The sequence below is a fragment of the Silurus aristotelis genome (assembly GCF_946808225.1).
Source record: "Silurus aristotelis genome assembly, chromosome: 6".
NCBI classification, from domain to species: domain Eukaryota; kingdom Metazoa; phylum Chordata; class Actinopteri; order Siluriformes; family Siluridae; genus Silurus; species Silurus aristotelis.
In genome coordinates, this window is record NC_139579.1 from 1517452 (window position 1) to 1540804 (window position 23353).

General features: G+C 41.6%; 2 protein-coding genes across 2 annotated transcripts in view; one reads left to right on the forward strand and one right to left on the reverse strand.

Annotated features, from left to right (window-relative positions):
• Positions 1 to 1141: 1141 nt before the first annotated feature.
• txnipa (thioredoxin interacting protein a) lies at positions 1142 to 4295 on the reverse strand. Its single transcript, XM_083545250.1, has 6 exons — positions 3625 to 4295; positions 3152 to 3227; positions 2912 to 3059; positions 2449 to 2808; positions 2060 to 2365; positions 1142 to 1958 (listed from the first exon to the last, which is right to left on the reverse strand). The coding sequence occupies exons 1-6, from the start codon at positions 3878 to 3880 to the stop codon at positions 1911 to 1913; spliced, it is 1194 nt and encodes a 397-aa protein (XP_083401376.1). The 5' UTR covers positions 3881 to 4295; the 3' UTR covers positions 1142 to 1910.
• A 2101-nt stretch (positions 4296 to 6396) lies between these two features.
• The window catches only part of LOC310728121 (thrombospondin-3b-like), a 27819-nt gene continuing 10862 nt past the window's right edge, over positions 6397 to 23353 (forward strand). Inside the window, exons 1-9 of the mRNA XM_083545281.1 lie at positions 6397 to 6496; positions 7011 to 7080; positions 10271 to 10350; positions 10594 to 10686; positions 10906 to 11088; positions 11367 to 11443; positions 11517 to 11674; positions 22559 to 22765; positions 22893 to 23146. Of these exons, the coding sequence (XP_083401407.1) occupies positions 6416 to 6496; positions 7011 to 7080; positions 10271 to 10350; positions 10594 to 10686; positions 10906 to 11088; positions 11367 to 11443; positions 11517 to 11674; positions 22559 to 22765; positions 22893 to 23146 (1203 nt within the window). The 5' untranslated portion in view covers positions 6397 to 6415. The remainder of the gene's footprint in view (positions 6497 to 7010; positions 7081 to 10270; positions 10351 to 10593; positions 10687 to 10905; positions 11089 to 11366; positions 11444 to 11516; positions 11675 to 22558; positions 22766 to 22892; positions 23147 to 23353) is intronic.

A 23353-nucleotide genomic window follows, 5' to 3' on the forward strand; every position in this document is an offset into this window, starting at 1 on the left:
CACACACACACACACACACACACACACACACACACACACACACACACACACACACACACACACAGCCGGACACCACCAAACAGAGATTTTAGGAAAAAACACATTGAAGCTACCTTCTAAAATCCTTCACTACTGAATCTGAGACAGTTTACACTATACACCCAAAAGTATTGGGACGCCCAACTGTTCCAGCCATATTTGGTTCCTCTCCAAACTGTTCCCACAAAGCTGGAGGCACACAATTGTAACGGACGTCTTTGGATGCAGTCGAATGAGATTTTTCCTTCACTTCAACCAGGAGACCCAAAACTGTTCCAGCATGACAATACCCCTGTGCACAAAGCCAGTTCCATGAAGATCTGCTTTGCATGGGTTGGAGTGGAAGATTTCCTGCTATAGAACTCCAACCTATTAAACACGTTTTGAATGAATGTGAACACTGACTGCATCCCAGGCCTCCTCACCTATATCTGTACCTGACTTTACTATCAATCTTGTGGCTGAATGAGTTGCACACAATCTCTCAGAAGAGTGGAGCTCATTATAACAGCAAATAAGGACTCAATGTGGAATGCTCAGAGGATGTGCAGACCAGCAGGCATCTTCAACATCTGAGCAGTGCTGTTGTTTCACCACTAGGTTCTCCAGGAGGAGGACAACCTCACCTGGTCCCTCATAACCAGTTCTATAACAATTAAAACCCACCAGCATTTCTATTTCCTAAGAAAGCTAAGGAAGACCCAGGTCTCACCACACATCCTCACAACGCTCTACAGAGGAACCGTCGAGAGCATGCTGAGCAGCTGCATCACCGTTGCAGTGTTCCTGTGTCTCGTTATTCTTTTTGCTCTAAATGTTGCAAACGTGCACCATGTACAGGATATTTTGTGTAGTTGTGTTGTTAATTTTTGTGATTTTTATGTGGTCTTGTGTAACATCTTGGTCCTGTGGGAATGTTGTTTTGTTTCACCATGTGCTCTACTGTCTACAGTTCCAAACACAATAAAAGTAGACTTGAGTTGACTTTTGTCTGTGTAAAATATCCATTTTTTCTTCTCTCTGTATGTGTTCAACTTGTGTGTCATAGAATTGCTCTTTTTTCAATGTCAACAACAAAATAAACGATTGAGAAAAAGGTGTATAATTTTTAGTCTTTTATTGAAAACTAACCCACAGGGTTTGAATACAAAACACAATTTATAATAAAATTTTTTGTACAAAAAACAAAAACCACGTACAAATACAATCTGGTCAGATTCGTTCTGAAAAGCGATCGCTGGGAATATAAAAGCGATTATGGATAGAAAGTTGGAGAATGCGGTCTTTTCTGATCTGGCTAAAATCACCGAGAAGATCAGCACCCTGAAGTGTTTGGCGTGGTGTGGAGATGTCGCTAAGGAAAAGTCCATGTCGGAGCGACGGGAAAGTGGAAGACGATCGTGACTGGATAGAGAAAAGTCTCTTCAGGCAGTCAGGAAGCACAACTGCATCCAAACCAAAGTGCATCATAACAAGAGAAACCGGTTCATCAGAACAAACTGATCAAATCGGTTCCTCGGATAAAGTCTCCTACACAGGGGATTTCTACACAAACCGCTCTGATCAGGCGAAGAACGTGAAGCTGGAAGTTTTGCGGCGTGCGTTTGTTTTTATTGCGGCTGAAAGGGAATGTCTCAGTAACTACACGCTGCGGTTCAGCAGGAAACTCTTCGAGCGAAAGACTTGTAACAGTGAAAACGACGCATGCCGTGTTCGGCCCCTGAACGTTCACAGAGAAAAAGGCATCGCTCAGGCGGCGTGATGCCACGGACAAGGGGGAAACCCTGTTTGTCCGTCTCTCGTGTCCCTGAGAGGAAGCTTCACCGGTTCCCTGATGGTGAGACGGAAGACTGGATGGCTTTGGAAGTCACTCAGCACACTGGAAGCATGCGGGCGTTGCCGTTGTACTCTTCCTCCACCTGGAAACGTGTGAAACACCAGTTAGAACCTGCTTTGTTCACAGAAACCACATCAGCATCGTGAGCTAAAGTGAAACCTGCGGTTTGATATCAAGACCCACCTCGGAGTAGGGAGGAAGTGGAGGGAAGCTGAAGTGTGGGCTGTTCATGAAGATGGGACTGTCCCCACCGTCGTAGTCGTCCAGCAGGGGTGTGAGGGGCTGGTCCAGGCGAACGTCACGGGTCACGTCGCAGTAGCTGGGCGGACCCGTGGACGGTAGGCGCAGGGACACCCAGCTGGTCGAGTTTGTGCTTTCCTGACTGCTCATGCTGTTGGTGCGGCTGTTGAGGCCACTGTAGGGCACCGTTCCGATGACCAGGGGCAGCTCCAGGATCAGTTTCTCACTGCCTGGGATGTGCATGTAGATCTGGATTCAAAACGATTCATTAGCATGCTTATAACTTTTGAAGGCCGAATTCTCACATAATTTGAAAGACTATTAACACTCACCATGAGGGCGTACTCCACTCGGATGATCCCACAACCCAGGATGGATGGTTTGATCTTGGGAACGCGGATGGACTTCCCAAGCCAGGCGTCGCACATCCCCGAGATGATGTGATTCCCACGGACAGATGAAAGCTTCTGCCTGACCACTTTGGTGTTCCCGTTAACCTGGTACGTCTGCTTGGCCACGATGGCGGCTTTGGGAACCACGATGCGAGAGCAGGTGTTCTCGAACTTGGCGTCGATTAAGATTTCTTCACCTTCGCAGAAACCGCGTCTGTCGATCTTGGCGTTCAGGCACACCTGGCCGTCCGGAATGAACATACAGGTGACCTTTTTCTCCTTCATGCCAGCTGCTGGAGACTGAAAAACATCCATAAACGAGAGTTAGTTGACGAGATGTTCAAGTGTTTGAACTTAAAATATGATAAAAAAAAAAACAAGTTCACTCAAGTTCATCCCTCACCATTAAGTCCGGCGTGTTCACGTCCAGCGGCTCTTCCACCTCAAAGTTCTTCTTGCACTCGAGTGCGGGCTGAGACGCTCTCTCCATCAACGCCTTCACATAGTACTGCACGCTTCCGAACTTCCCATCGTATGAAGACACCAGCTGCCTGCAGACGGGAAAAACAGGACGTGAGCACATCGTGCTCTCCAAAGACCTCAGAACACACTTTCTAAACAACGTGCAAATGATGACGCTTACCCTTGCTGTGGAAGCTCGAAGCCAAACATGTATTCGTACTTGTTTCCAGGTCTGAGGATGACGGAGCCGTCAGTATCTGTAGAGAAGATACACAAATCTGTCAATACACAAGACTTCTATATATTCATCCTGAGTCAAAGAATTACACCATTTTATGGAAACTGTCCTGTTTTATCAACAATAATCACTTAAAGAGTGCCTTTGGAACTTTGAATACTAATTTTTTAGTACTAATTGAGCCTAAATTAGCGTATTAGTATTGGTCTAATAGGTAAAATACGCTCTAATTAAGCATACTGTTTAGTAACTAAAGCAATTTGACGCATGCGTACTACTTAGTACCCTCAGTGCGCGTTCTGGTATTAGTAGTCATGACGACATGCTGATGGAGCGTACTATGTTGTAGTAGTATGAAAAGGAGCGCCGATGTCGTGTTTGGAGTGGAGATGCGATGTTGATGTCAATCATCTTACCTGCAGGCTGGTCGTCCAGCAGAACCACTTCTTCATACTTCAGGTAGTCAATCTCCTGTCGACATCTCTGCTTCCTCTTGGAGTAATCCACTTTGGCGCATCCCACGCCGAGGACGCGCATCGCGGAGACGCGCGTAGCTTCATTCACCTCGACTACGATCTTCCCAGCGACTTTATCCCCACTGCAGTAGAAAGTCTTAGTCGGGTCGTTGAAGACGATCTGAAAGATCTTGACCCTTTTGGTCATGGCCACCATGTTGGAGTGATCTTTATAAATGTGCAAAATCTAAAACCAAAACAAATGTCGCAAATGCACTATAATGTCAAGCAGTGACGGTCGAGCCAAACGCCTGCGATCCGCAGCACTGTTCTGTCCTTATCTTGGGTCCTGAGCTACCTCCAATACATGCTAAGTTCACCAGAGATTTGTGGAAAGCTGTGCTGCCTTCCCTTTTATAATGGCTACAGCAGCTACTGGTGCACTCACACGCTCAGCTTGTTTACCACCGAGGCTTCCCACTTGTTCATGAACGAGCGCTGTGCTCCGCGTGTGCCGAGCACGTGCACACCTCTCTGATTGGTCGAGGCGAGTTGTTTGCGTCGGCTCCAGCCAATCGGCGCGCAGCGGCGGCGCGTGAACACCTCGTGGACCAGGGCAGAGAAGCGAGTGTGCAGCAGCTGCCGGAAAGAAATAAGAAAGAGGAAGAAGAGGGGGAGGAGGGGGAGGAGGAGACTAAGACAGAAAATATGTTCTGGACAAAAGGTGCTTTCCTGAAATGAGTCAAAACTTTATATATATATATATATATATATATATATATATATATATATATATATATATATATATATATATATATATAGATGCACTAAAGAGAAAGAAAAAGCCCATTGTATGTGATTATGATTAAGATGGGGAAGCAAAAGTTTGTGCACCCCCTAGACACCCTATGTATAGACTTTATATTGTTTTCATGTCCATGCTTCATCCAATCATTCCCCAATTATTCCCACTGTCATGTCCAATCAAGACTTAAATAAGTATATAATGACGTGTCCGATATTCAGACACATCAGACCCTTCGATATGATAAAAGTGGTGTGTTTAGAATTCAACGATACACAACAGATGCATTTGGGATCAGGGTCCTTTTTTATATTTATGCACCATTAAAGGGTTTGAAACGCTTTATTTTTCTCCCCGTCTACACCCAACAAATCCCAGTCGGACATGAACTAAAACACAACAATAATAACCAACGTGAGGACAGAAGATCAAGTAGATTTTACTGGAACGACAGTTTAAAATTGTGTAGTATTTAAAGATTGGACTGTGTATTAGGATATTTTTATTCGAGTCAAATCTTATCCACTTTTGGGCGACCAGTGCTGTGGATTTGTTCGTATTGTCCTGTAGGACTGTAAAATAGGACTGATTAAGAGCGATGTTTGGTATTATTGGGGTTATTGAAAGGAAAAAAGAGACTTTTATATTGAGTAACTCAGAGCCTTAATCATCGAGCTACCACGTCTACACTTCATACCCCTTTATATGCCTCTAAAGGTGAAGTTCAGTCGACACACACAACATGTTTACACCAGTAGACTCCTCTTGGCTCGGCTGTTATGACACATAGTTCAGGGTTATTGTTGAGAAATAAGTGGAGCTAGGCCTGTAAGGTATGTGGGCGGAGATTATTGGTAGGCTCAAAATTTGTCAACAAGTCCAGAATGAAGAAACCAGTCCAATCGTAACATCATCACCTCTCAGGGTTCTGAGTGCACGGTTGATCCAGCTACTTTATCTCAGCTGAGATCATCTGCTTCATCAGGAGTCCAGAGTCACCGCTTTGTGTGGACGCTATAGATTTCTGAAACTCTCCAACCAGCCGTTCTGGTATCACCAAACATCCACGCCATGGCCACAGTCATGGAGATCATCCCCTTTTGCTCATTCTGATGTTTGATGTGAAGATGATCTGAAGCTTTTTGATACCTGCATGAGTGTACAGGTGAACAGCACAGTGTTCAGACACACTGCACAGGGGAAGTTCGCCCTCTGGTGGATGAACAGATCAACACACATGAACATGGGAGATAAATGAAAGTAAGAAGAGAAATGCCACCTGAAAGTAAATAAAATAAACAATTCCAACACGTGTATCTTACACAATGTTACATTTCGTGTTTTTTATTTGTTTACACGAAAATATTGAAGCCATTATTCATTTTTAGTGCACATGATAAACCAAATCATTAGGAATCTGACCTTATTCTTAATTATGCATTCTGTTATTATTATTATTATTATTATTATTATTATTATTATTATTATTATTATTGTACAAACATTTTTTTTTTGTGGTTTAGATTTTAAAACCGACCTATTTACATATTTTCTCTCTCTCTCTCTCTTTCTCTCTCTCTCTCTCTCTCTCTCTCTCTCTCTCTCTCTATATATATATATATATATATATATATATATATATATATATATATATATATATATATATATATATATATATATATATATATATATATAATTTTATTAATTTTTTTTATTTATTTTTTACACCATTCTGTATCAATTACCTGCCCCTGGAATTTATCTTCTTTAGTGAATAAATATACTTTTTATTTGTAATTTTATTTTTTTATTTTTGTAAATGATTGCGGGCGAGAACACAAACATAAAAATAATAAATATAAAGAAAAATACAATGCGTAAAAAAATTTAATAAATCCAACGAGCCGTTAAAGCACTTCCGGGTGAAAGTTCACGAGTCATTCCAAAATGGCGGCTCCCATGGAGTTATACTGTTGGAAAGGCGATTATGGTTTACCATCGGTCGATGTGGATTGTTTAACAGTTCTGGTGAGATTCATGTGCACATTAAAACACACCATTTCCCCCGGATTGAGTGCCATTTCCGGTGTTTATAATAAATAATTTAATGTGTGTTTTTCGGTTGAACAAAAAGTGAGCTGAGAAAATGAGCAGAAAGACACCTATAATTATTATAATGTTAAAATCATTGCATAATTATTCATTACACAGATTAACTCAGATACAGCATACACGTGTCCTGTGTTTTTATACATTTATTCTAATTGTAGATGAGGAGGTTGGAGAAAATATGTGTAAAAAAATGAATTCCTTCTAATATACTGCTGATTTGCTGACTTCATCAGAAATTATATTAATTTTATTTTATGTCTTTTACGTTTCATCTGAAACTTTTCATTTTTGTTTCATGTCTTTGTTTTTTTCTTTATTACGTCTCAAGAATTTTTATTTCTTTATTGTTTTAAACACTGCTATTTTATCTTTCTTTTTTCCTTCTGCATTTTAAACCCTGTTGTATTCCCTGTTTTCTCTTCATCTCCAGGCCTACGCCAAGTTCGCAGGTGCACCTCTCAAAGTTCACAAGATTTCTAACCCGTGGAGAAGCCCAACAGGTGCGTCGCATAGTTCCTGTTCAGATCCCTTTTCCCCAAGAACAGATTTCAAGTGACATCAAATTTTTTTTTATTCACTTCCTCTATTAAGACATCACTGTACACAACACCACTACACCATGACTACAGCAGAACTACACTACATCTACAACATAACTACACCACGACTGCACCGTAATCACACCACTACTACACCATAACTTCACCACCACTACACTGTAATCACACCACGACTACAGCATAACTACACTACGACTACACCGTAATCACACCACAACTACAGCACAGCTACACCACGACTACAGCATAACTTCACCACAACTACACCGTGATCACACCACGACTACACCATAAATTCACCACGACTACACCGTAATCACACCACGACTACACCTTAAATTTACCACGACTACACCGTAATCACACCACGACTACACCGTAATCACACCACGACTACACCGTAATCACACCACGACTACACCATAACTTCACCACGACTACACCATAACTTCACCACGACTACACCATAACTTCACCACGACTCCGCCGTAATCACGCCGTAATCACACCACGGCTACGCCGTAACCACACGATAATTATAATACCATGAAAGCACCGCAATCTCACTATAACTACACTGTAACCACACCAGTGACTTCCCCACGTCTACAGTATCATTCAGCCTCCTCATAGCATGCTAGTGTGTCTTCTTGCTAATAACCTGTTGGCTCAACACCTCCTTTGCTAATTAACTAACAGGATAAACATATAAAGCTAATCTGCTCTTGTGTACAGTAACATCAAAGAAATCTAATGTTTTATAGTTTTTAGAGATTTTTAAGTATTTTCACAATTATTTTATATGAAATTTGGATAAATAAAGAGTGAAAATTACTTCATGAGGTAAAAAAGTTACCAAAAAGTCATTTCTTGAAGTAAAAATGTATTTAATTATAAAAGTGCAGATTTTGTATGTGAATATATAAATATATATGATATTTATCACCATTTTCTACTGTCTCTTTAAACAGTACATGAGGTGTTTTTTTTTCTGTATTTTTATTCCCACCATGCTGATTGTTTTTGTTGCCTCCCCTCCCACCATTAATCCATCATCATTCACATAATGGAAAGGTCAGCGTGTCGGAGGTCAGGGGTCAGCTGACGGTATTTACTTGGTGTGTTCACGTGTGAAGAATGCGGTAACGTCAGTGTAATATACGAGCCGTCCTGCATGCTCAATCGCTTACGGGTCAGAGGTGAAAAGGTCAAGTGATTCCTGTTGCCGTGAACTCCTTCTCTTTTAGGCCGTGTATTTATCGGCCGCTCCTGAGGGTTTAGAACATGCTAACGCTCAGCAGGAGGTCTTCTTCCAAACCTTCTTCCTTCTTCCACTTCGAGATGTTACTTGTTTTTTTTGCCAAGTGTGGATTTTTATCCGATGCTTAACGTCCAGCTAATATTATACACGAGGTTTATTCCATCCTGTTCCTACAGTACTTTAATTTATTCATATATATATATGTTCAGTTATAAATACTAGATTGTGATTGGCTGGAGGTTCAGGTATAAATACTAGATTGTGATTGGCTGGAGGTTCAGGTATAAATACTAGATTGTGATTGGCTGGAGGTTCAGGTATAAATACTAGATTGTGATTGGCTGGAGGTTCAGGTATAAATACTAGATTGTGATTGGCTGGAGGTTCAGGTATAAATACTAGATTGTGATTGGCTGGAGGTTCAGGTATAAATACTAGATTGTGATTGGCTGGAGGTTCAGGTATAAATACTAGATTGTGATTGGCTGGAGGTTCAGGTATAAATACTAGATTGTGATTGGCTGGAGGTTCAGGTATAAATACTAGATTGTGATTGGCTGGAGGTTCAGGTATAAATACTAGATTGTGATTGGCTGGAGGTTCAGGTATAAATACTAGATTGTGATTGGCTGGAGGTTCAGGTATAAATACTAGATTGTGATTGGCTGGAGGTTCAGGTATAAATACTAGATTGTGATTGGCTGGAGGTTCAGGTATAAATACTAGATTGTGATTGGCTGGAGGTTCAGGTATAAATACTAGATTGTGATTGGCTGGAGGTTCAGGTATAAATACTAGATTGTGATTGGCTGGAGGTTCAGGTATAAATACTAGATTGTGATTGGCTGGAGGTTCAGGTATAAATACTAGATTGTGATTGGCTGGAGGTTCAGGTATAAATACTAGATTGTGATTGGCTGGAGGTTCAGGTATAAATACTAGATTGTGATTGGCTGGAGGTTCAGGTATAAATACTAGATTGTGATTGGCTGGAGGTTCAGGTATAAATACTAGATTGTGATTGGCTGGAGGTTCAGGTATAAATACTAGATTGTGATTGGCTGGAGGTTCAGGTATAAATACTAGATTGTGATTGGCTGGAGGTTCAGGTATAAATACTAGATTGTGATTGGCTGGAGGTTCAGGTATAAATACTAGATTGTGATTGGCTGGAGGTTCAGGTATAAATACTAGATTGTGATTGGCTGGAGGTTCAGGTATAAATACTAGATTGTGATTGGCTGGAGGTTCAGGTATAAATACTAGATTGTGATTGGCTGGAGGTTCAGGTATAAATACTAGATTGTGATTGGCTGGAGGTTCGGGTATGAATACTAGATTGTGATTGGCTGGAGGTTCGGGTATGAATACTAGATTGTGATTGGCTGGAGGTTCAGGTATAAATACTAGATTGTGATTGGCTGAAGGTTCAGGTATAAATACTAGATTGTGATTGGCTGGAGGTTCAGGTATAAATACTAGATTGTGATTGGCTGGAGGTTCGGGTATGAATACTAGATTGTGATTGGCTGAAGGTTCAGGTATAAATACTAGATTGTGATTGGCTGGAGGTTCGGGTATGAATACTAGATTGTGATTGGCTGAAGGTTCAGGTATAAATACTAGATTGTGATTGGCTGGAGGTTCGGGTATGAATACTAGATTGTGATTGGGTGAAGGTTCAGGTATAAATACTAGATTGTGATTGGCTGGAGGTTCAGGTATGAAAACTAATGAAGCATTATTTTGATCCATACAGACATTTTTGCAAACATCAATGACATCTTAAACTCATCTGTCTGTCTTATCTGTCTTGGCTTTCTGTCTGTCTTGTCTGTCTCTCTGTCTGTCTCTCGATCTCTCTATCAGGTTCATTACCTGCATTAAAGACCAGAGATGAAGGAAGTTTGTCACAGCCAAGTAAAATCATCATTCAGCTCAGGAAGCAGGTGAGTGACCTTTTACTGACCCCTGACCCCTGTCTCTGAATGGTTTAACAGCTTACACACACACACACACACACACACACACACACACACACAGTAGACCCTTCATAGCGTGGGTCCAGGGTGGTAATAGGAAAGCGATGTGAGGAGGTTTTATGGGTTATCAGTGTAAACACTGCCGTCAGCTGCTCTGCTCTGATTACGTGTGATTTTTATGCTGTTAATCCGAGTTGTGTTGTGTTTCAGAAATATAACGCAGATTACGATCTTTCAGCCAAAGAGGGAGCAGATACTCTCGCCTTCGTCTCCTTACTGGAGGAAAAACTGCTGCCTGCTCTGGTGAGGCCCAAGTATTATTATTATTATTATTATTATTATTATTATTATTATTAATTATTATTATTATTATTAACATTAACATTTTAGCATGTTAATTGTTTTCAGAATTTTTTCTCTCTAACTTTCTGTCTCTCCCTCTCTTCTCTCTCTCTCTCTCTCTCTCTCTCTCTCTCTCTCTCTCTCTCTCTCTCTCTCTCTCTCTCTCTCTCTCTCCTGTAGATTTACACTCAGTGGGTGGACAGTAAGAACTATGTGGAAGTGACCCGGCGCTGGTACACTGAACACATGCCGTTTCCTCTGAACTTCCTGCTGCCCAACCGCATCCACTCCAGGCAGATGGAGAGACTGAGGCTGATCCGAGGAGACGCCGTGCTGGAGCTCGAGGAGCAGCTGGAGAAAGAGGTGAGAGGAGGAAGAAGATAATGATGATGAACCAAGCCACATTACTACACACTAAGTTTGCTCTGTGAGAATATATTCAGGATCTCGAATCTGACTGGTTTTGTGTGGAAAATATTCTGAAAGCCAAATATTTTTGTTCTGTTCACAAACATATGGTCACATAATAATTTCTGTGTAGGCGGGGCTTGTGTATTTATTAATTATAAAACGGTATGCCTTCACCACCATGACTTTATAACGTTCTATAAGGTTTAAAATAGATTTGTTCTGGTCCTCAGCTTTACCAGGATGCGCTGGAGTGCATGACTCTCCTATCCCAGAGACTCGGCTCTCACAAGTTCTTCTTCGGAGATTCGTGAGTGTGTCGTTGTTTGAAGCTGAAGTGTGTGTGATGTTTGTGTGATGATGATTTGTTAATCTCCCTGCAGTCCCTCCTCACTGGATGCGTACGTGTTCGCTCACCTCGCTCCGCTGCTGAAGATTAAACTCCCCAACAGCAAACTGCAGCAGCACCTCAACTCTCTGGAGAACCTGCAGCTGTTCTGCACCAACATCCTGCTGCTGTACTTTCCCTCAGACAACCCAGGTTCCTCCTCTTCTTTTTCTTCTTCTTCTTCTTATACACCGTGTTCCACAACACAACACACCACACATCACATACCACACCAAACAACACACCACACATCAAATACCACACCAAACAACACACCACACATCAAATACCACACCAAACAACACAACACACACCAAACAACACAACACACACCAAACAACACCACACACACCAAACAACACAACACACACCAAACAACACAACACACACCAAACAACACAACACACACCAAACAACACAACACACACCAAACAACACAACACACACCAAACAACACAACACACACCAAACAACACAACACACACCAAACAACACACCACACATCAAATACCACACCAAACAACACAACACACACCAAACAACACAACACACACCAAACAACACCACACACACCAAACAACACCACACACACCAAACAACACAACACACACCAAACAACACAACACACACCAAACAACACAACACACACCAAACAACACAACACACACCAAACAACACAACACACATCAAATACCACACATCACATACCACACCAAACAACACACCACACATCACATACCACACCAAACAACACAACACACACCAAACAACACAACACACACCAAACAACACAACACACACCAAACAACACAACACACACCAAACAACACAACACACACCAAACAACACAACACACATCAAATACCACACATCACATACCACACCAAACAACACACCACACATCACATACCACACCAAACAACACACCACACACCAAACAACACACCACACACCAAACAACACACCACACACCAAACAACACACCACACACCAAACAACACCACACACACACCAAACAACACCACACACACACCAAACAACACCACACACACACCAAACAACACCACACACACACCAAACAACACCACACACACACCAAACAACACCACACACACACCAAACAACACCACACACACACCAAACAACACCACACACACACCAAACAACACCACACACACACCAAACAACACCACACACACACCAAACAACACCACACACACACCAAACAACACCACACACACACCAAACAACACCACACACACACCAAACAACACCACACACACACCAAACAACACCACACACACACACCAAACAACACCACACACACACACCAAACAACACCACACACACACCAAACAACACCACACACACACCAAACAACACCACACACACACCAAACAACACCACACACACACCAAACAACACCACACACACACCAAACAACACCACACACACACCAAACAACACCACACACACACCAAACAACACCACACACACACCAAACAACACCACACACACACCAAACAACACCACACACACACCAAACAACACCACACACACACCAAACAACACCACACACACACCAAACAACACCCACACACCACACCAAACACCACCCACACACCACACCAAACACCACCCACACACCACACCAAACACCACCCACACAACGTTATAAACACACCACACCAAACAACACACCACAACACACCACACCAAACAACACACCACAACACACCACACCAAACAACACACCACAACACACCACACCAAACAACACAACACACAAAACCTCACCCCATCACCAACCAACACACCACACACACACACCACACCAAACAACACAACACACAAAACCTCACCCCCATCACCAACCAACACACCACACACACACCACACACCACCAAACAACACCACACCAAACAACACCACACAACACACAAAACCTCACCCCCATCACACACACAACAGAAAACACCCTATTACACCGCAACACACACCCCACCCCGCCCCACCCCACTACAACACACACAACATAACATACCAGACGACATTCCACATGAACATACACCCCAACACCCCACTTGATGACACATTCCACAAGAGGACACACCCTGAGACCCCACACAAAGACACAACCCACACACACACCACACTCCACCACAACACAGCACAACACACAATTGTTTTACCGGATTGGTCAGGAGTAATTTGTGCTGGAAGTGTAACCGTCTCATTCTGATACGTTACGGTTTCTATAGTAACAGCAGACTCTACATGAATCCAGAAACACGTTTGTTCAGCGTTTATGGAAGAACTCTCCAGTTCTAATCAGAGGTCAAGCTGTGTATTTGATTCTGATGAACTTTTTGATGAACTTTTGGTCTTAAACATGAAGCGTAGGTGAAGGAAATGCTGTGCTGAATAATCTATAAATCCCTCCTGGACATGTTGTTTTCTCCATCCAGAAGCTCAGAGCAGGAAAGCTCCGGTTCGCACCGACGGCGGCGGAGACTTCGATAACGAGCCTCACAAACGCCGTAACCAGGTCCTGTCCGTTCTGTTCGCCGTGGCAGCCATGTTGGGTTACGCCGTCTTTAGCGGCATCGTCACCATCCAGAGCTCAGGAGGACAGCTGGAGCCTCTCCATGGCAACGAGGTCGATGATGAAGAAGAAGAAGAAGAGGAGTGATTATGGAGAGAATTAATGGAAATAAAAACTGTAGATCTGGAACACACACACACACACAATACACACCCACACACAATACACACCCACACACAATACACACCCACACACCTTTGAGCATCATTATTAAAGTATTTATGGGTGAGTTTATGACAAAGAAATCCACTGTCCTGGGGCTCATATCACTACTTTTTTTAATTTTTTTTTTTTAAACCTTTATTCAGAATAATAAATATTAACATGAATATTTAATCATTATTTAAATTTTTTGGGGGTGGGGGTATTTATTATTATTAATTTTATATATATATATATTTATAATTTAAAAAAATATCTATATAAATAAATATAAAAAAACCAACACTTTACAGCAAACACATGAGCAGCAAACCAAATCTGTGATTTCTTTATGAATTAATTTATTGTCTACCCAATTAGAAAATATGTGTACATTAATATTTATGCCATTTGGCAGATCTTTATCCAGTGTGTCTCACAAAGCGAACTGAAGTCTTCAAAACATTCTAATTCTGTTTCACCAGGACACAGAGTAAGAAGAACATCTAACACTCAGCTAGCTAGCGTATTAACTAGCCTCCTGCATGCGATCTGGTTTCAACCCTTAGAAGGTAATAAAATGACGAGATGTCTGATGTCTGTTTGCTCTGTGCTGGTTTTAAAACCTTGAGCTTCTGAGAAGGATTTACCGACTTCTGTAAAAGATTTTTATTATCTTTAGATACACTTTATGGGCAGAAGGAAGCATCAGATTGTGTGGTTTTCAAAAATCCCATTCCACATTTGCTGTTATAATAACCTCCACTCTTTTAGGATATTCTTGTGGAGACCCATTCAGCCATGATGGTGTTAGTAAAGTCAGGTACTGATGTAGGTGAGAAGGTGAGGAGGTCTGGGGTGCAGTCAGTGTTCACATTCATCCTAAGAGTGTTCAATAGGGTCAGAGCTCTATAGCAGGAGATCTTCATGAAGCTGGATTTGTGTACAGAATCAATGTCGAACAGGTTTGTGTCTGCTATCCTAAATTTCACGTTCTCACATCTATAGACGTTTTTTTACAATTTAGTATCTCCAACATCTTTGTGGTAGAAGCACATATGGCTGAAAAGGTCAGATGTCCCAATATTTTTGGCACATAGTGTACATGTTTCCTTTTAGAAGTTTCTGCTTTCTTCTAGCGGCTTGAGTGCAATGCCTGCTGGGTAAGTGATGTGGGCCGCTCTCACTCCACTGACTCCCATTCATATTCATCATAAATGCTGGAGATCGGTGCTTTGGTGACCTGCGAGTTTGTATAATGGCCAGTAGAAGAACGTCATAGCAGGGTGTGAGCTTTTCAAAAAAAATCCAAGATGGAAGAATCAGGGATTATTAGTTATATATATCAGTGTCCTGTTTTACAAATTATGTAATTGAGCTGCAATTAGGAACAGATCATACATTGTAATGTATCGGGTTGCCGCTGTATTCCGTATTCACATCTCAAAATAAACTCTCGTGCTAGTGGAATGTAGCAACAGTTAAAACAGAACTGCGGATTTGTCTGGGTGAATGTGTCGGCGGGAAGGGGAAGTTACGGAGTACTAAATGTTTTCTCACGCTTCCCACACACATTACCTCACTCACGAGATGAGAGTGGTCCATCTTGCGAGTGAGGTAGTGGTCCATGTTCAGAAAACTCTAGGTCTTGTTCCAAAACCCATCAAGTTGTCATGATACATCTGCTAAATACACGAGTAAATATTTAGTGCAAGTGAGAATGATGAACACAGTTTTATGTAAAAACACAGATGTTCTTTTATAGATGAGCCAAACTCATCATACAGGCGTTTATACAATACAGGACTGACGCTACTGACAACAGCCCTGTGCACAAAGCCAACCCCATGAAGATCTGCTTCTCTTTCTCTACTCATCCTGAGGCTGCACCAGCTCCAGTCACGTCCCACCTCATGAAGATTGTGGACCATCAAAGAAGTAGATGCCGACCCTGCATACATCCCGAACCGTCTAGAGACGTACCAGCGCCATTTGGATCCCAGTTTGGACATTGGACCTCTTTGGGTATGGGTGTATTATCAGGGATAAATACACATCACTCACCATTTTTAAATTCTGTAAAGCTGCTTTGAGACAATGTCCATTGTAAAAAGCGCAATAGAAAGTAACCTGGCTTGACTTTACATGGGTTGGAAGTGCACCCCTGAATGAAATCTCACACAAAATCTAGTGGAGCATCTTCCCAGAGGAGTGGAGCTCATTATAACAGCAAATAAGTTGTGAATGTGGAATGGGATGTTCAGCCCATCCACAAAGTTTTTGGCAATACAAAAAAATGGTCCTCTCAAGGTTTTGACCTCATCATCTCTCGGAATCTTTTCCTCACCACCGTCACCACTGGCTCAGGTTTTAAGGATAAACTTGTATGATGTTAATATTTATATGAGCAATCTCTTTATTTCTGTGAAGCTGTCTTTTGTTAGAAGTGCTGAATTCAATAAAATTTCAACACTACACATCCACATCCCATCTTCAGGTCTTCTCCTGAATGCTATAAAAGCGTAACGTTAGCATTACCAATTTATTCAAGAAGTGGCGAACATAAATATTTATCCAATCCTAACAGTCTTACTGTACAGCCGAGTTTATTCTGCAGTTCTTCCCATGACCTCATTCCAGGTTAACAGGTGGAAAACAGCTTAAAAAACCCCTCTGCTGTGCTTGACACGATGATGCACAGACTAAACATGTCACCACACACACAAATCGTATGAACTCATGATCTCAACAGAACATTCTACAGATCTTTTAGTCCAATTACGAATACAGCAAACAGCTTCCCAAACTATTATCTTTGTAGTGGTCATGGTATAAAGCGAACAGTAGATGATATAAATAAGGAATAAGTCTCAGTGTGGCGTTATATAGGGAATGAATTTATGACTGGTTAGCGTGCTAACACTTGAAGTGATCGTACTACTCAGGGCATCATAACACACTCGGAGCAAAGCGGTATCTACCCTCTTCTGCATACATGAGCTCATAGATGCTGGTGATTGGCTGGTGATGTTCTAGCTGATTTGACTATTTTCCAATATACAAACATAAGCACATGCAATTTAATCAGTTCCTCATCAGACTCTCACTCTCTTTCTCCTCTCTAAAGACAAGAACGAAGCTCACGGTTTTACTGAGAAACCAGAAAGTTCAGGAGCTTCATCTCTGACTGTTACAAAAGCGCTGACAATGGAAACTCCTTCCATTTTAAAACATTATTTTTCCCTGCTTGCTGAATATCACTGGAATTGAAGCTCACAGATTCCTTGCAAGAGCATCAAGCCAAAGTTTTCTCACATAAGTGGACCGTTGATGGAAATTAAATCGATTAGATTTACAAAATAAGTGAGATAAGAAGTGTCAGTGAGTTTCTTAGTGATATATCTTTATTTTTTAAGAGAATATATTGTTTATGTGGGTCAAACAGCCTGAAGGACTTCCACATCTTTTTCTTCAGTATGAAGGCCAATTATCATTCCATCTGGTCTAGACATTCCCGGTGTGTGAGAGATTTACAGGATGGTATCTTACACGTGGAGGCACAGCGGGAAGCGTTGCCGCCTCACAGCTCCAGGGTCGCCGGTTTGATCCTGAGCTCGGGATATTATCTGCACAGTCTTTGTATCTATGCAGGTTTTTGTCCCTCTGTCCAACAGCCTGCTGGGAGGTGGAATTTGCTCCAGGTGTAAAAGTGTACATGTTGGTGTCCTGCACTGGACTGGATTCTCATGCAGTGTTGCTGGGATAAATTCCAGATCCACCACGACCCTGACAGGGATAAAACGCTTACTGAGAAAGCATGAATGTCTGTAACGCTCTGTTGGAGAGCTTTATTAGCTGCTGCTCTAAATTAGTTTGCATGGCTTACTCTTGTACAATGTCCTCTAATTAGTGAAACAGTGTGTCTGGTCTGAGCAACACTTTCAAATTTACTCTATTAAACTACAGTCAAATATAAAACACAATCGAAATTTTAACAAAATCTGAATAATTATGGATTTTGTCACAGAAGAAAAACTGAATGCTTAAGTCTTCTTTTACTTCTACTAATAATAATCGAAGCCACATGCAGTGATTTCGGGGGCCAAGCACCCAGACTCGGTGAGCGTCACAACAACCGTTAGCTAATCAAGCAGAAGAAAGCAGAGCCATAATTTTAGACTGGAATTCTGAAATTCTCTGACTAAAGGAGGTTCAGATGAATAAATGGGCATCAGGATGAATCTGGTGAAAATTGTAAAAAAGTAGCATTGGCATTTAAACACAGCATGTTATTGTAGCTTTTGACCTGTAGATGGTGCTGTCACAGAATTTGTTTCATACTGGTCCAGAATTTACCTACGAAGTTTTGTGTCAGTGTGTAGAGTCTCTGTTTAAAGTGATTAAAATAACTTTTGGAGACGGTGTGTGCCAAATTTGGTTTCGATTAGGAAAAATGCGTAGAAAAATCCAATATTTGACTAAATCCAAGAGTGCGGGAAATCGAATTTGTATTAAAAAGTCCGGGTGTTTAATTAGACTTGACCTTGAGAGAATCCATTGCTGCTGCCTTTAAGATATTTGTTCAAAAGTTATGGTCATAAATGTACTTCTAAATTAGGCCCATATTTGACATTAGCATTAGCATTGGAGCATTGGCAGCACTTGACCTTTATTTGGTCAGAATGTTGCCCAATCAGTGTCCCAAATTTTTATTAGATGGTTCTATAGGCTGGCATAGAAACACGAAGACAAAGAAGAAGAAGAAGAAGAAGAAGAAGAAGAAGAAGAAGAAGAAGAAGAAAAGGTAAAATAACAATGAGAAACGCATTTGGTGCTTGGCCCCCTAACAATAATAATAATGCCTGATTTAAAAAATAAGATATTGTCACTTTCAACTGTTTTCCCATAAACTCCCATAAACTCATGCTATATGTCATGCAGGAAGTGTGTGTGTGTGTGTGTGTGTGTGTGTGTGTGTGGTTGTGTGTGTGTGTCTACAGCACTCAAGAGATTAGCCAAGAGGCCTGGCTTACAGAAAGATAAACAGTGTTTTAGTATCTTCCCCTATGTTTATTTATTTGAGACTTTTTTCTTTCTTTTACTGAAACTTCAACATTCAAATGCATTGAAACAGAGCTTCATTAGTAGCTTTAGGGTTCGGATAGAATCGGCTGAGAAGTGAGAATGAATATCCTACGAAAACGGTCACATTAGCATTCGTTTGATTATATTTCGGCTTGTGATTATGATGATTTCCTGTCCAGATTGATTATTACGCCTAGAAAAGAATCCACACGGAAAATGGGAATAAATGGTGTCTGCTTATGTATCTTTTTTCCACACACTGATTCATGAAGCAAATAAAGATTAAAACACGCTACTTATATCCTGAAGCTTTTTATTTTTTGTATAACAGCATTAAGGTGTTTTATTCCATTTACACCACAGCAATTTGCTCTTTATATTACATTAGAGTTATTATTCTCTTTTCCTCTCTTAGTTACAGCTTCAGCTCTGTTCATGACACAGCACAAACACTGGAGACTCACAGATTAAACACACTTGATTCATAAGAGCATCCACCTTACAAGTCCTAGCGGCTGAGCTGCTATAGAAATTAACGTATTACAGAAATTACACCAGACCTTCTGACCAATCCGAATTTAGAGCTGCTCTTTTATTAACAATTCAAGTATTAATTTCATATATAATCTGTCTGTGTATTTCTTTAAAATGGCTTCAGGACTAAAGCGCTGTACAGATCAAATCGAATTGAATTGTTTAAAATTGAGTTTTTGACCACTAGAGTATTAGTAGTTGTCACATTTTTTTTTACCCAAATCTTAAAAACTCAGTTGAGAGCACACTGAGAGTAAAACCAGCGGTATCTGCTTAGGCTTTGATTGACAGCATTTCTCAGTCGTCTCACCGTCTGGACGCCATTAAACATTGCCTCAGGCTGGGCTTCTGTTTTTCATTTAAAGGAACAAAATGACCAGTTAAACCCAGAACAGCAAACACTGTCTTAATAGAGCCAATCTTCACATGTAGAGTCACTGACTTATACCATGTAGCAAACATTGGCTAATTTATCCGAAATATTTTGGGATAACATGGTAAATATTTACTGTTATATTTAGTCAACTGGCAATTTTGCACAAGACGTGTAATTTGCTGAAATAATGAACTTTTCTGTGAAAAATTTTTTATTTACTGTTTTTTTGTAAGGAGTCTCCAGTGTCAAAGTGTGCCATGTATATATATTTATATGTATTAATCTTGAAATGCATGCAATTTACGTGCAACTAAGCATCAGTTATGTCATGAAAGTATTCGCAATCCAGACCTGAGGAATCATTAAGATGTTGATTCGTACAACAATGACTCTTAACCCAGTGACTCCTTCCCCTCCTTCATATAACACAGGGTGTGGTTGAGAGAGAGAGAGAGAGAGAGAGAGAGAGAGAGAGAGAGAGAGAGAGAGGAGAGAGAGAGATCAATCCCTCCCTCCCTCCCTCCCTCCCTCACCAGTGCATTTCTTAATTTCCCTGAAAAAGACTCGGAAATAAGCCGGCAGCCTGGATGTGGATGTGTGGGTTTTTGTGGCCCTGATGGCCTTCCACATTCCTTGCAGCCTCACAAAGCCCTGAATTCAGAAGTACTTTTTCATTGATGCAACTCATTCTTTGGGTGGTTGTTCTGCAGGATGGAGGGAACACTTTTGCCTTCCAAAGTGCTGCTTTTTCAGCTTGTGGCATTGTTTTTTTCTCAAACTAACTCAACCGAAATGAAAGGTAGGATCCTTTCCACTCTTCTGCATCTCCTGTTACAACATCTTCCACTTTCATACTCAGGCTTGCAGTCCCAGCTGGTACATGCAGTGATGAAGCAGTGATGAAGCATGTGGGGACACAGGGTTCATAGCACTCAATTAACAGTGTGTAGAATATAGCATCTAATGAGCTTGTGCTTAATGAATGAAATGAATTTAATTCAGGATTATATTATATTATTCAGATTATATTACCATTTTAAAGGTGTTTCTGTGATGCTTAAGCATTTCATACTGCTTTATTTTAGTGCATCATTTATTTGTGTTCACTCATTTCATTTCATTCATTTTTAATATCTGTACAAAAAGTACAAAACGTGTGGGGGTTTCTTCTTCTTCTTCTTCTTCTTCTTCTTCTTCTTCTTCTTCTTCTTCTTCTTCTTCTTCTTCTTCTTTTCTTTGTTTTTTTGTTTGTTTGTTTTTTTACCATTTTTGAGTCCTTGTACATTTCCAAACATTTACTTTTTTATCTCCAAAAAAGTTTGCATGTCATGATTGCATGATTGTGGTGTTGGTGTGTTGGATGGTGATTGTGGTGTTGGATGGTGATGGTGATTGTGGTGCTGGTGTATTGGATGGTGATGGTGATGCTGGGGTGTTGGTTAGTGTTGGATGATGATGGTGATTGTGTGTTGGATGTGATGGTGATTGTGGTGCTGGTGTGTTGGATGGTGATTGTGTGTTGGATGGTGATGGCGATGCTGGGGTGTTGGTTAGTGTTGGATGGTGATGGTGATTGTGGTGCTGGTGCTGGTGTGTTGGATGGTGATGGCGATGCTGGGGTGTTGGTTAGTGTTGGATGGTGATGGTGATTGTGGTGCTGGTGCTGGTGTGTTGGATGGTGATGGCGATGCTGGGGTGTTGGTTAATGTTGGATGGTGATGATAATTGTGGTGCTGGTGTGTTGGATGGTAATGGCGATGCTGGGGTGTTGGTTAGTGTTGGATGGTGATGGTGATTGTGGTGCTGGTGCTGGTGTGTTGGATGGTGATGGCGATGCTGGGGTGTTGGTTAGTATTGGATGATGATGGTGATTGTGTGTTGGATGGTCATGATAATTGTGGTGCTGGTGTGTTGGATGGTGATGGCGATGCTGGGGTGTTGGTTAGTGTTGGATGGTGATGGTGATTGTGGTGCTGGTGCTGGTGTGTTGGATGGTGATGGCGATGCTGGGGTGTTGGTTAGTATTGGATGATGATGGTGATTGTGTGTTGGATGGTCATGATAATTGTGGTGCTGGTGTGTTGGATGATGATGGCGATGATGGGGTGTTGGTTAGTGTCGGATGGTGATGGTGATTGTGGTGCTGGTGTGTTGGATGGTGATGGTGATTGTGGTGCTGGTGCTGGTGTGTTGGATGGTGATGGCGATGCTCAGGTGTTGGATAGTGTTTTATATTTGGAGAGTTACAGTATAACTGCGGCATGCACGGGTGTGTTACTGTATTGCTGGTGTTCAGTGATGGATGCCTTGGTGCTGACTGGTGCTGCTCGGATGGAAACGGCGGTGAAGGATTTGGTGGGAGGTTTGGAGAAAATCCAGGACGTGTACGTGACCTCGACATTCCGTCTCCCTCCTAAACTGGGCGGAGTTCTGTTTGGGATCTACAGCAAAGATGACGGAAAGAAATACCTGGAGATCACCGTCATCGGCAAGATCACTAAAGGTACTGAGAGTCTCACTGAGAGTCTCTTTTCTTTATCCCTCTGCATGTCCCTCTGCCTGCATGTGTCTCTGTGTCCTTCTGTCTGTCTGTTTGTAATATTTGTTTGTCCCGCTTTGTCCCCCTGCAGTATTAGTAAGATATTTGCGCGCCGATGGGAAGCTCAACTCTGTGAATCTGCACAACCCCGCCCTTTCTGATGGGCGGAGCCAGTCACTTATCCTCAGAGTGGGCGGACTCAGACAGAGCCACATCAACTTTGAGCTCTACATTAACTGCCGCCTGATTGACTCCGCCCATGGGCTGCCCCCATTGGCCAGGCTGCCTTCGAGGGCGGAGTCTGTGGAGCTCCGTAATGGAGAAAGGAATTTCGCCAGGATGCAGGTACGAGCCTGAAAGCCGAAGCTGTTCTAATTGGTCATGTGACCTTTTGATCATGTGACATAGAGCACATTGCTCGTCATAATGGTCCACATAAACCACTTTTAAACAGGTTGATATGGTGAGTCTCCAGTCTCCAGTTGTTTTTTTTCCATATTTATTAAAAAAACAAAACAAAAAAAGCAGCTGGTAAATGGAAGAACGTTTATA